The sequence below is a fragment of the Falco punctatus genome, assembly GCF_963210335.1.
Source record: "Falco punctatus genome assembly, chromosome: 6".
NCBI lineage: Eukaryota > Metazoa > Chordata > Aves > Falconiformes > Falconidae > Falco > Falco punctatus.
Window position 1 is genome coordinate 25,503,297 of NC_137585.1, and position 14,754 is coordinate 25,518,050.

At 43.0% G+C, this 14,754-nt stretch overlaps 1 protein-coding gene across 2 annotated transcripts in view; it reads right to left on the reverse strand.

Annotated features, from left to right (window-relative positions):
* The window catches only part of TMTC1 (transmembrane O-mannosyltransferase targeting cadherins 1), a 167,461-nt gene that overhangs the window by 76,252 nt on the left and 76,455 nt on the right, over window positions 1-14,754 (reverse strand). For both annotated transcript variants that reach the window (XM_080393553.1, XM_080393552.1), the window contains exon 8: window positions 2,101-2,290. In XM_080393553.1, the coding sequence (XP_080249679.1) occupies window positions 2,101-2,290 (190 nt within the window). The remainder of the gene's footprint in view (window positions 1-2,100; window positions 2,291-14,754) is intronic.

Here is a 14,754-nt window from a genome sequence, read left to right on the forward strand (position 1 = left end):
GAAGACATTCCCAAGACTGTCTAAAGCCAAACAGGACAATTTATTTCCAGGAAATGTGCCTCTTCCTACTGTTTGCTTGCCTCAATAATTCATTCTGCTCGGCACCACCCAATCAGCTTCATACCACTTCGTGGCAGTATCAAAACTGTGTTGTTAAGAGAGTCATTAAAAATAAAATCGAAAATAGTTTTAGATAATCAGAACTTCCTGAAAAGCAGAATATCTCAGCTACCTCTAATTATACCTACAGCTGTGGGAAACATGTCCAAGTTGACCCACTGGGACCATTACCAGTTCTGCGTTCACAGTGGGTTTGCTGGGAGGCTGTGAGTAGAGACTGATTAGAGCACTTCGTCAAGAATAGGTGATGGTTCTGGTTTTACTTGGCTTAGACACAAAAGCAGATCACTTCAGGTTCAACTTATTCCGAGTTTAGGGTTTTCAAGGATAAACACAAAGGAATCTACAAGATTAATTTCAAAGCATCCACTAGAGTAAATGCTTGGAGAATTAAATTCGTGTTGCTTAATGCAACATTAATAGTGGTTAAGAGCAAAGCAGAGAACTTACTCTTAAAAAAATAAGAAGTGGCAGCTTCAAATCAAGCAGTGTTATTCATAAATCCAGACTGAAATGTTTTGCCTTTAAGGAAAAAAAAAAAAAACCCAAAAAAAACCCAGATGGAAAAGAAGTACGGTAACTTCTAGACACTTAATGCACAAAGTATTTTGAAATATTTTGGGTTTTAGTTTGAGAGAAGACAAACTATTCAGGTACCCAAAGCAATCCTTCTGGATTATTGTTTTACCCAAAATAACACAAAACGTCTTTGGATAATCTTGAAAGATTTTTTTTCCCAGCAAACCAACAACATTAATCTTATACATGGTACCAATTCCAACAACAGGAGAAGAAATGAAAAGCAACCAAAACTTCAAAGAACATGGGATAAGATTTTTCAGAAGTATTCAGTACTGGGCTAATGAGAATTTTATCATTAACTTCCCTGGGAACAGGATTAGGTCTACTACAAACACTTCTGAATATCTCTAGCACTGAGTAATGAAAACAGGAGGAATACAAGATGATGTACAACCTGCAGGTAGAACTAGTGAATACCCTATAGGGTATTTTCCTATATTTCCCATACAGCATCAGTCAATGTATAACCTAAATTAATGATTCCAGAGTCTCAAACTGCTTGGTTCATTTTCTGTCTCTTATCAGGAGCACAGGAAGACTGCCAGGGTAGAGAGTGAAGCACGTACATGACCTGCACATTTTAGCATAATATAGGTATTAAAAACCTGTCACTCCCCTACTATGCTTTTCAGTGATAAGTATGTTTAAGGAAGAGAAACTTCTGCACTATTTAAAAAATGATTACCAATACCTCTCCTAAAGAAGCCTCCACAACAGAGCTGAAGGAGGAATAGCTTGCAACTTTCTATGATCCACACAAAAACCCCCTTCCATGTAAGTGCATATCTGATCTGTGACAACTCTAGTACAACCTCACTTTCATTTCTGCCATACAATTAATGGTGGATCTGGAAAGCTGAACTGTGAAGCATGGCTTACCAACTGTATTATTTACGCTAAATAACAGTTTCCAGATCATTTCCAATTTCCACATTCCATTACTCTGCTGATGGGAAACCTTCTTATCAAGATGTATCCACGTTTAGGTTTTAGAAGCATAGCAAAGGTACGAATAAAATAACTGATTTTATTTTCAAATGGCTCTACAGATGACAGGTCCCAGTCCTGTCTGAAGCAAGCGACTAAGAGCCTAATGACTATGGGAGAGGCAGAGATGCTTAACAACTTCAGTGGGGTTTGGATCATTAGCAGTAATTGAATGCAGTACTCCAGGCCAAGTTTTGCCCTCAAATCAGACCAATTAGAGACTGAGACACTGAACTAGAGGGACATTTTTATCTGTTATGCTTGCCTGCATTAGTTATATAGTGGTATGTTTTTTTCATCTCGATCCAATGCATTTGAGAGGAAAACTCATGCTTACTGACCATTACATCTGAAGATTAGGACACAAAAGATTTTAAACAAAACTTTGTATTGCATGTCTTTTGGTGTTACCTTGAATGCAGCTATACAGTGCAGGCTAAGTAACGTCATCACCAGCACCAGGAACACTGTGGCTAAGTTCCTCACATCCCAAACAGACTCGACCAAAGGGATGCTGCCGACCTGCCAGTCATAGCACAGGGTGATCGGTGCCAGCAGAAGCCATGCATTGAAGGCCAGAAGGTAGGAGTAAGTTAGAAACCTGCAAAAGAGAACAGGTAACATAATACATGAAATGACCACCAACATACGAAACGTTTTTCTTTGGCAATTACCACATACTATATGGAAGGATGGGGGAGAAAAAAAATCCCAACCCACCAAAACCCCACAAAACTCTGCACACACAGGCAATACCACAACTTTCTGTCAATAAAGAGATGATGCTAACGTAGGTAAGGGGCACTTCAACAGATCGTTTAAAGAAATAACATAAAATCAATAATATTTGCATGGTTTCTGTGCACCAGCCTTTGGAAAATTAAGAGGTCTTCATCTCCTATTGAATGTTAAATTTTTGAAGTGACTTTCTACCAACTTCAACAATAAATGAATAATAACTAAGCAGGTACGTACATATATTGAACTGCTACACAGTTCACTGCATCGCTCCTGCAACACAAAATGTCCTTCTAGCTGAGGTTAACTTACAATTTATGATTTCTCCTATGTGCACAATATCGAGCAATTAAAATTCAGACCTTTTTTCTTCGCATCCCAGCACAGAGAGGAAATACAGAAGAAGGGAAGCAGAGAGTGATTCATGGCTGATCCCATCATAGCTTATTAGGGCTGGGGACAGTTTGCATGAGATGGGCCACAGAAGCGATGGAGAAGCAGGGAGCCTTTCAAAGTGTTGTAATCTTCATTAATTGGTACTCTCAGCAGAGAGGAAATTAATGGGGAATGGAAATGGGAAACATGCTGCCCTCTGGGAAGTATGCAGGCTTTCAGAAGACTGAGCAAGAACAGCATATGTATGATTGGGCTAAAGAAAACAAGAAAAAAGGGGGGGGGGGGCGGGAAACACTAAGAAAAAAATAAAATAAAACCAACATCCCCTCTCCCTCTCAGCCTTTTGCTGCTTGGCACCTACTTGCCCAACGTGCATCCCCCTCAAACCACATTTATAAAAGTTCAAATACTTTTGTATGCAAGAGGTTGGAGATTATTACAGCAGTCATGAAGTCAACCAACCAAAATTGCAACAGTCTTAGAACAGACAAAATCTTCCTTGGTTTGCAGATGGAAAATCCACATTATGAACAGCACCAAAGATGGCAAATACTCAAAAAGAAATGAAGCTATATTCTATCCTGCATAGGATTTCTTCCATCTGAGCCTGCTTTTGCTGTTGTTACCACATGCAGTTGCTGCAGTACCTTAGCAGGTTTATTAAAACAATAACAAAGGATGCCCAAGAGATGTCACGCCATGTGGACAGAGAATTGTTTCACTCACCACTTACAGACATGCCTCTTTGGGGTCAAAATGCATCCCCTTACAGCAGCACTTAACAACATTATATTGTATTTGTTGCAGAAGGGGTAAGACACCAAAGCTAAACGTGACTCCAGGCAGGCAGGATGGAAGTTCCCAGATGGGTGCTGTGCCAAGACACAGGGATGGAACAGGCCTAAATTTTTTGTGAAACCATGTTTAAATAACAACAGACAGTTAGGATATCAGTTTCTCTTCTCATCTGAAAAAAAAAGTAATATCTGCAGCAGCACAGAGACCCAAAAGAAGGGAGGCTTACAGAGCTGGAATAACATCTCATTGTAAACAGTGGAAAAGACACATTCTCATTTCCCTGCAAATCTTTCTAAGCTCCCAGTTCTGATGGAAAACGGAATATTCCCACATTTTTAGGGTTTTCAGCCATTTAGTATGTTTCTATGCCTCCATTTTCCTCCCCTCCCCCCTCTGAGGTAGTAAACAAGGGGAAAAGTCAGAGAAAATCCATCTTCTCTCTGAACAGAGGCAGTGATTAAAAAGCCAGTTTCTATTTAAGAAAGCATCCCTCAAAAACATAATCTAATTTTACCCAATCTCCTCTTACAATTTTGATTGTTCACTATTTCTAAAGAAACAAATACATCTTTTCTAGTCACCAAGCCAATCTTTTCTGGACCTCATTACAGAGAAACACAGCAATGCAAAATCTGGTGGAGCTTAATCACAAGGCGCTCACTCGTGATGTTACATGTGGCCTGGCCTCACCTCTGCTCGGCTGCGATACAAAACAAGACTTCTGTACCAGCCTCAACACAACGTCAACTAAGAAAAGGTTGCCAGCATCTATTTACAGCTACTTAAAAGCCAAACTGAGATCCATTTCTAGCTTTACTTTTAAAAGAAAAAGTATGTTCATTTATGTCAATCTGAATAATGTCATGGCATACAATACTGTTACAAGTGTGTACATTAGGATTTTCAGCAGTACTGACTTAGTTTTGCACTTGATGCCTTAGGAGAGCCCAGCTTTTGGAGGGAGTGTCCTTTTATGCCATGGCACATTAACATTTTCAGTAAGTACCACAATATTCATGGAAGTTTGTATGCAAACCAAAACACATACGAGAAACCCTCCCCAACTTACTCAGGCTGGGCTGTTGAGTAGGAAGGACTGACACAACATTTGGGATCTTTACAAAATGCACCACTGCAAAAGACGGACTAGTTGCTTTTCTGCATCTTCACTGATAAGGTGGGAGCTAATAAAATGTTATGCAGCACAGAATAAATAAACACAGTTTGCTGCCACAACAAATTGAGTCAGTTTAACAAATTGTGCTGGTTTTGGCTGGGGTAGAGTTAATCTTCTTCATATTGGCTAGTATGGAGCTGTGTTTTGGATTTGTGCTGAAAACAGTGTTCATAATACAGGGATGTTTTCATTATTACAGAGCAGCGCTTACACAGAGCCAAGGGCTCTTCTGCTTCTCACCCCATCTCAGCAGCGAGCGGGCTGGGGAAGCACAAGAAGCTAGTGGGGGACACAGCCAGGACTGCCGACCCCCACTGACCAAAGGGATATTCCATGCCATAGGACACCATACTCAGCATATAAAGTTGAGGAAGAAGAACGAAGGGGGGATATTCAGAGCAATGGAGTTTCTTTTCCCAAGTAACCGTTACACCTGATGGATCCCTGCTTTCCTGGCGGTGGTTGAACACCTGCCTGCCCATGGGAAGTGGTGAATGAGTTCCTTGCTTGTGCTCACTGCTTTTGCATCACCTATTAAACTGTCTTTATCTCAGCTCACGAGTTTTCTTACTTTTACTCTACTGATTCCCCCATCCCACTAGCAGGGGGCAATGAGCGAGTAGCTGTGTGGGGGTTAGTTGCCAGCCAGGGTTAAACGATGACACAAATTTTAAGAGGAATTCGAGGTAGCCAGATCAACTGAGTTAATGCATTTCTGTGGAAGGTTAGGACAAACTGCTCTTGAAAATGAGAAGACATGTGCTGATCAGGAGGGGGTTGTAAACAAGTCTCTCTTTCCACGTGCTTGTGAGGTTTCTGTCTTCCTTGGGAGCCATGTGCACAACTTGCTGCCAGAGGCAGGTCCCAGAGGGGATGGACAATCACCCCATTCCATTACAGCAATAATTAGTCTCTTAAATACACTCTGCCAACAGCAGTGAATAATTTTAAAGCCTATGACGGTCGTTACCATCTATATACGGTCAGCTGGTTCACCTGTCCAGACACCCTACTGGAGAGTCCTTGGCCACATCTCTTGTCATCAAGCCTGAACACCCTCATTGACTGTGCATGTGCCATTAGCAGGCACAGAAGCAAGATCCAGGAGGGCAGTGCCTGATTTCAGGAGGCATTTATAAGCTGCAAGAAAGCCTTGAGCAAGCTCCGATCCAGGCAAAAGTTTGGATATGCTTTCGGTATTGGTAACCTATCCTTGAATACAATGGATGTCTGTATAAAATAAAGCTATCGCTATTCTAGGTACTAGGAACAGAAAAATAACAGGATGCTAATAATAGTTACTGACAATTCAGTACTGCTTTTTACTTATGGCTGTCAAAAGCACACGATACTCCTTTATATCTGTGTGGTTCTCATACTACAAGGCTAATCAGGAAGAAAGCTAAATGCAGGAGAAACTTTGGAAGAACCCTCTCACCAAAGCTGACACCTCAAGGAAATAATTGGCAAATTTTGAAAAGACTCAAAGATTCACAGAATCACTCCAGGAGCTAACTGCATTTCAGCAACCTACCTGCAAATGGTAACAAAAGTATTTTCTTTAAATTAGTTGACTAACTGAATTATATTTTAAATTAAAGATCTTTATATTGCTGTTCATGTCCACTGGAATTCCAAGGGAGAAAAATCCCTGCGTGTAACATCTACTCCATCAATTAATCTCGGGCAAAACAGTGTTACTGGTGAGGTGACTGGAAGAATCTGCCTCTTGATGGGCAATCGGTTTTCCCTCGGGCTGGGTAACATCATTTGCATTACAGCAGAGTTGTTTGGGTTTTTTTCTATTTGCAAACTGAACACGGAAATCCAAGTTTCAGCAAGTATCAAGTGTTTCCTTTTCACTTCTCTGCCATGTTCATAAAACCAGCTCCTCCTGTAGGTAGCCGGTGTTGTCATGGCAATCCTGTTTGCTTAGTTTTAAATTTTGTAGTTTAAATGTACTGACTGTTGTGTGCCATGTTTGAGATAAATACAGGGTGACTCGTATCTACAACCTGTTGCAAGATACAACTACCTGAATTAATTGCTTCTGTTGCAAAAATGAAAGTAAAGGGTACTACCTAAAGCCATAAATAATACAACAGAAAAACACTTGAGAGATCATCTGTTACCCTTTACTGTAATCAAGACTAACAAGCTTGGAAAAGCCATAGTCTCAGCTCTGCCAAATCCAGGCGATCACAGCATGTGAGGATTATGAGACTAGCTAAAAAAAAAAATATTACAAGATTTACAGAAATTTATGAGGAGTTTCATCTGCTTTCTGATTTTGGAGCATTGTAAGCTTTTCTACCCAGCACCCAGGGACTATGCTTACAGATTTCTTTCCAAAACTGAGCTACACAAGCGATCACAAGACTCAGACCATGTCCCACAGAAGCTGCATGGAAAAACAGGGGCCAGTGACTGTTCTTTGTAGGTGCACACAGTGGGTACAACCTACCACTTACCCAGTTCAGGGACAACCTGTCCCATTCCTGATAAGCAACCTTACCCCCCACGACCCAACAGGGTATCCACCTGCAAGCAGATTTTCCTGCATTGGAGATTTTAGCAAGGCAAAGGCAAAATATTCTCCTGGTTGGGGAAAAAATGGACCTATCTAAGAAGACAGGTGATAACAGTGCACTTAATTGGTATTTGGGAAAAGAATGGAGTGTACGAAGAAGGGGGGATCTGAAACAGAAGCAGGAAGGTAGTTGTTGCCCTTTCAGAAGTCACAGACCTTGTTAATACTCTTCTGAACAGACCTACCAGCAAGCCAGGGAAGTTTCAGTTCACTCTAAGGGTGAGAAGAGCTCCTTTATTAGGGAAAAGAGCTTCTCACTTGCATTAACAGCTGAACTGATTTCAACTCAAGGCTTTCTTCATCCTCTACAAAGCCCTAAAACCAAGTGTGTTTGATGAGCCGCTTCACAATAATGTCCTCCTAGGACACATGTGGCTGCAGTTATAACCAGGTGGTGGCATTTAAGGATATTGTCTTAAAATTGTATATATTTGCACTTCCCCTGGGGAACTGCCAGTCCAGTCATACCTTCCCACATGAGTTTATTTTCCTGCTCTGTATACTGTCAGCCTAAACATTCTCTTTTCGTAGCCTTAGAAGAAAAATCACACTCTGCCTATGCAGCACATTCAGTGATGGAGTAAGACTACACAAGGAAGCAATAGACATTCCAATTTCAATTTAGCATCCAAATGCAAATATTGACTAGACAGAAAATCCTTGTAACTGGAAAAAGTGCCTATGTGTTCCCTTTCATCAAAACTTTTGCATCTAGGGAAAAAAAGCTGTCAGTCAGTAGAGGACAGAGTACGAAAGACAAAGATACAAATAAACAGACAGCTGCAGCTTCATGAATAGCAAGGTAACTCCTCTGGAAGGTGGGTTTATATGCACCCCGGGCACAAAGGGAAAGGCAGACTACGATGTGCTCTATAGCTTTACAGCCTGAAGAGCTTTGATCTGGTGAACGGCACCCTCTCAGTTGTTTCAACTCTGTGGCTAGGAATCTGAAAAATAACAAATTCTTGCAGAGTAGGCTTTCAAAGAGCCTGTGAATTTCCAGTGAAACCCGAGCCTGCTGTCAGAGTCTCAATGCTGGAAAACCTGAGACCGATCATGTACTGCTTTCCCTCCACAAAGCCCCGTGTGCTGTGGGTGAGAGCATGCCTTGTGATCAAACATGATCCACAGCTTGCCACCGACAGCAACGCACTCCAGAAGTCACACAGCCAAAACCCCCAGCCATCAGTGGGCAATTGCCTCAGAAGAGGCTCACTGAGGTGGCAGGGGATGGAGCATCCACTGGACAGCCGCTGAGATACTGGTGGCTGATCCTCAGGAAATTAAAAACCAGACCTCATAAACCCGCTGTGATAACATTTCTGGAAACGGTCCATCGCACCCCAGAGCATTACCTACCCCACACTGGCGGGAGCCAAAGGGATGTCCTGGGCATGCTGCCTTGCCCCAGAGACTGGCTATGGTCCAGCCTTCCTGCATGGAAGTATTCTGAAAAGCAAAATGCATCGCGCCTATAGGAGTCAGTGGCCTCTGCTTCGCCTGCACCCCCTCCACTGCACATGCAGGCTTTTGGAAGGGAAGGCTTGTTGTGTAACCAACACTTGCAGCAAGCACCATGGCCCATTAAAAATGCCTATCAAGCTGATTTCCAGAGCAGCAACACCTACCTGAGTTTATTCATTAAACCAAGAAAACTTAACTAAGAGAGATGCTGAAATCTTTCATGTGGCTCTGGGAACCTGCTACTGTAGGATGGCCTTTGCTTTGTAGCACCATCTTCCAGATAGGCTTTCCCCCAGCCCCCTTGAAATAAAGAACACATTTTACACTTAATGTATGGACTGTCTGGCCCCTGGGTAGGCATGACAGCAATTTTTACTGACGCTGTTGCTCTCCCTTTTGTCTAGAAGTAAGCCCTGAATGCTAGGTGCCTGCAGAGATTACAAGTGGGGCTGAACTTTTCCACTCAGGAAGCATGTGCAGGCCTGGATAATTAAGAACTGATGTCACAGGGGTCTATTTTAATTCCAGTTCCCAGCCTAAGGTCAGTGAAAATCCCATACCAGAGCAGTTGCTGCACTTGACTTCTATTGTCTTGGCAGAGCTGGCTGGCACAGGGACCCACTGCTCCAGCACAGGTCTGTTGTGTACCTCTCAGTAGTTCATTCTCTTTGAATTTACAACTAGGATTATTAAATGCATTGCTCAGAAAACAGTCACAAATCTCTATGAAAAGGAGCATGTGCCAGTTTTTATGTGTAAGCATTTCTTCAGCTTTCCGAGGCACTGAATTCTCATTTACCTGATTGAAACAGCAAATACAGAAAGCCGGCTTACAGAGAGCAGTTCAACCGTAGGACAACGTTATCTCAAGGCAGTCTTAGTAGAAATGCATTAACTATTTAATGCAACACCACAAAGAAGCCTGCTTCTTGCCCAGAGTGATCAGCCAAGGGAAGTCACAAGCAAATGCCACCAAAAATTAATATGACTTGACTCCCAAAGATATAGTTTAAAAAAAACCCATACTTTCTTAGTTTGAAATGGCTGGCAGGACTTAATCTGCTTCAAACACCTTGAGAGATGCTATACAACGGACTTTTCCCTTGTCTTACTATGGTGTTAGCAATACAATCCATTTACCTGGAGGCCTCCTACTTCTTTCCCCTCAAGAAGAGCAGAAGAAAGAAACATTGTGCAAAATGCCTGAAACATGACAGCCCCACCACTCAACGACCTGCTAGCACTTGAGCTGCACTTCAGTACACTGTTTACCTAAAACTGGGTAGCTCTCAAAACCTTTTCAATTGCCTTCTTCCTCAACTTTCATCCAGTACAAGCCAGAATGTTTCAACAGAGGTTTGAGATCAGGTTTTCTATTGCAACAGATCACCTATAGCAGATTTTGGGATGGCAAGTCACAACGACAGGAAATCTATGTTCTTTAAGGTAGGTCACTGAAGAAGGTACATCCCTTCTGCAGCATACAACAGCCTGCAATGGCAGGGCTTACAAACAGCAAGATTCCCAACACCTTCATTTCTGCCTTCGCCGGGAAAGGGAATGATGGACAGATTTCATCTTCTCAGATCACTCTTGCCAAGAAACACACTGAAGGACATGGAAATATGGCTTTCATTTATGTCACTGGAAGTTTTAAGGTGTCTGGGAATATCATTTGTAATTTTAAGGACAGTAATTTAGTGAACATACCAAACAGATGATTATTCTTTTTAAAGACTAAAAAACTGTCACTATTCCAGCATATTTTGTCTTCCAATGGTTAAATAAGTAATTATCTGTATAATTTATACGTTTGTGTTGCCCAAAACTGGGTACAGGTTACACAGAACACGTAGTCATGTTCTAAAGGCAAACTGGGCCACATCAAAGGTCTGTCTAGACCAGGTTCCTCTCTCCAGCAGTGACCAAAAATTAATGCCAAGCAAAGCATATAAGAACATGATAATTTTTTCCCGTTTCTAGCTAGCATAATGTCCCCAAGTTGAACATGGTTTCTGCATATATAGTAGCCTGGATTTCTTTTTTTAACTTGGCAAATCTCTCTTTTGAGTCTGCATAAACTTTCAGCACACCCACAGCATCCTGCAGGAAGGAGCTCCCCAGCTGAACTACCTGTTGCAAGCCACCTCCTTGGCTTGCTTTGAACCTGTATCCTCTTAGATTTAATTGATACACCTTAATTTCTATACGCTCCCCTCCTCCACACAGTCATGGATGCATAGACCTCTCTCACACCCTCAGCCATCTAATTTACACTACAAGCATCACAAGGGCTGACAAAATCTGACCTCATTACTCAATATTTTTCAAACCCACAACTTACACCTACCCCTAATCTAGCTCTAATAACCCTTGTGTTACGTTTATCAGGACAAACCACACCCGTACAGCTCACCAGCTGACACAGAAACCTTGCCAGAGTTAACAATACTCCTTTGGGTTCATCCTGTGTCAGCCAAAACCCCGACTCCAAATCTAACTTTATGCATTTCACAAAGACTGCCACACATTTCTAAATTACTGCTTTTCTTTCTTATTCTACTTGTTGTCATCAGCCTTCCTCCTAGCTCCACAGAGTTGGCCGAGTCTTACAATAACATTCAACTCTGTTGAAAACCATAACACTCACCCTGGTGAGACATGCACAATAACCGCATTTCAAGCTCAGTGCAAATAAAGACGACTGCTTGCAAAGAGAAACTCCCATTTGTGCCCTGCATGATCCTCAGATTGCTACAAAACAACTTGCCCTCTGCCTGAGCACTAACCCTTGTTTCAGCCACAGTTAAGGTGTCAGTAACCGCCTCAAGATCACCACCCAATGCTGGCCTTTGTTTTAGCTTCATGGGGCTTCTCCCTTCTGGTCTTGACACCAAACTTAGCTCTTCCACTTCTCAACTCAATCCAACCTGCAAATAACATCCTGGCTTTAAATTCAGTGCTGTGACCTAACTACTGCCTTCAGAACCTCGTTAAAAGCTTCTGACAGCAACCCTTCATGTGCTGCTGCTATAGGTGTCTACAGCTGAGGAACACACACTGCCTCACAGCTTCTCTGAGGCTGGGCCATAATACAAACTCTCCCGTGTGACTGGGGATCCACCAGCTGAGCAAACAACCACACACACCAGCACCTACTTGGATGTTGAGTATCTTCAGGCCTTGATGTCCTAGACCCTAATGTCACCCTTTACACTGGGGCCAGCAAGCTGTGTCACCTCCAAATCCACCCTCAAGCAATTTACTCAGCTTCTTACTTCCACCCTGTGGAAATACCAGGTTTTAAAAACAATCTTATCTCTTCAGCATCCCTTTTCCTAGCAGTTCAGCTGAATGCCAGCCCAGTACCTCAGCCTAGCCTTCCCACCGGCCAGACACACAGCTCTTCCTAGAAATCAGGCCTACGGCACTCAGCCTTACTGGCTCCATCTGACATCCCAGTCCTGCAGTCATGATGACTGGCGCAATGCCAGCTCTGCAGCAGTAGCTTCAGCTCTGGCCACAGTAAGACAAATTCTCAGGTGAGAGTTATAGTTTGAGTCTGAATGAGGACATGAGGAAGGAAAAGGTTTGTTGCCAAGAGAGGGGCTGTGGTTAGGGGGTGCATTGTGGGGTGTCAGCTCAGAGACAGTCATTGGGTCTCTGTCTACCTTGCAGGATTGACCGCTCGCCCATTTAGCAAAAATTTGCCACCCAGCTGTCCAGAAACTTACCCTGAGTTATCATCCACATTGACTAATTCATCTTCCTACAGCTCCGCAAGACTGGCAAGATACAACAATAAAAAAACAACTCTCAACTCAGATTTCTTGTTTGCAGGTAAACCCCACAGGTATAACATGAAGACTACTGCCAGCAGCACAGCTGAGCCTATAGCTAGCTCTGAGGCAGTTGATGGCTTACTGACTATTTTGAAGTTAATTTCCTGGTTTCAGGAAAGCAGGTGTTACTGAGCAAGCCTAACGTGCTGGCAGGTGGATCCCGCAGGCTTACGACGGTGCATGGGATCAGGAAAGCCAGTCTTTGGCCACGTTCAGGTTAGCTGGTTGCAAGTTCAAGGTGGTGGTCAGCTTAAGGTTTGAATTCAGAAAAACAAGACTTGCAGAGAAGAATTTATAGATATCTTCTGCAGATACCTCACATCTAAGATGAAGGCTCGTGCCAGGAGACTTGGGTTAAGGTTAACAGAAGCTCAGGACCCAGCTTCTTTCTAGATCATACACTGCCCAGAGAGTGAGGACAGAGACTATCACAGGTCATCAACAAGATCCATGACAGGAGAAGTGGCAGATACTGAACTGCAGCAACTCACTGTCAGGGCCCTGATGAGCCTCACCTGGCCCTGCACCTAATGCCCATTGCTCTAGGAGCCCCATTTCAGCTCAGCCATGTCTCTGGATGGCCCTTGGACCTGTTCTGTAAGTAGCTTGTCTCCCAGATGGACCCCGCACAGACACATGTTCTCACTTGTCCTTACTCTGGCCTCTCACCCGTTCTCCTGGACAGACTCTGGTCCTGTCTCCTGACTGGACTCTGACCGGGATTCAGTAACAAACCTACTTCACGGCTGCTGTTGTCAGGATCCAAGCCTGAACATCAGCTGTGGGAGGCTGGTGCCAGATCAGCAGTGAAGGAACTGACCAGCTAAATGTAACTTTGTGTGTTAGAAAGCCACATAACAGCTGGCATTGGGGCTTGCTGAAAGGATGGGTTTTCTGGATGGAAGACACAGGCTTCTGGGTAAATTGGCTAAAGTGAGGTTTAAGATCAAGCTCAGAAGAAATGGAACAGCTGACATAACTACAGAGTTTTAGAATCCCTCCAGCACAATACCGGTTTTTACTGGCAATGCTTTCTTCATTAGGTTTGGAGCAGGTAGGTGTTGCTGAACTGATGGTGAAGCCAGGGCTGCTGCTGGTGCCAAGGAGGACCTCAGCCAGCAGCATTCTCACTTGTCTTTCATAAGGTTGTTAACAAAATCCGTAGTGCTGGTGGTAAAAACAGTCACTGTTTCATACCCCAAGAATGGCTTGGCTTTTGGGTTTAAAAAAACCTTCCCCTGTCATTACAAGATACGAAGAGGCAACACACAAAAGACATTTGCAGCATTGAATACGTAGTTGGAATCAGGCCAGGATCATTTATGACTTGGTGACCCCCATCTCAGCATAGACATAGCAAAAAGGGACAGCAGCAAATCCTTCATGCTGTGCCACACAGGGTCTGGTATTAATGAATCTGCCAGAAATACTGGGAACAGATCACAGCTTTCCAAATCAGCCAGTGTGCTTCCTGGAAGCACTTCTAGCCTTAATGGTAATAGAGGCTGTTGTCACATTATCATAATGGTCTCCCAAATGAGATCCAGTCCGATTCTGCCGCAGATGCTGAATAAGAATTGCTTGATCTTAACCTGTGTCTCAGCTGCAATTCCACTGTTGGAATGAGGAACCAGCAAGGCCAGAAAGTGACAGAGAGGAGGACTGTTCCCATTTTCATTTGAGGTGTCAGTAAATTCCTCCAGAAGCCTCCATAGTGTCTTTCCCCAGTTCAGTAACTAACCAGAGCAAACAGTTATACACATGTCCCTGTCTTAAGAGGAAATCAACTTCCTACCATCTTCTCAGAGCACCGATCTGGGTAGGTTTGGAGGGAAAAACAAAGTTGTAGCTGCCCCTACCTGGCTAGTCTGGCCCAGCAGAGACAGAGGGATGTGGTATCAGCTCACCTAACCACACACTGGGTCCCAGGCAAAGCAAGAAAAACCCAAAAAAGCATTTTTACCAAATTTAAACATTTACGTATCTTTTTTTTTACAAAAAAAAAAAAAGATAGTAATAAAATAACAAATATCTGTTAACACTAATTTCAGGTTCATAGT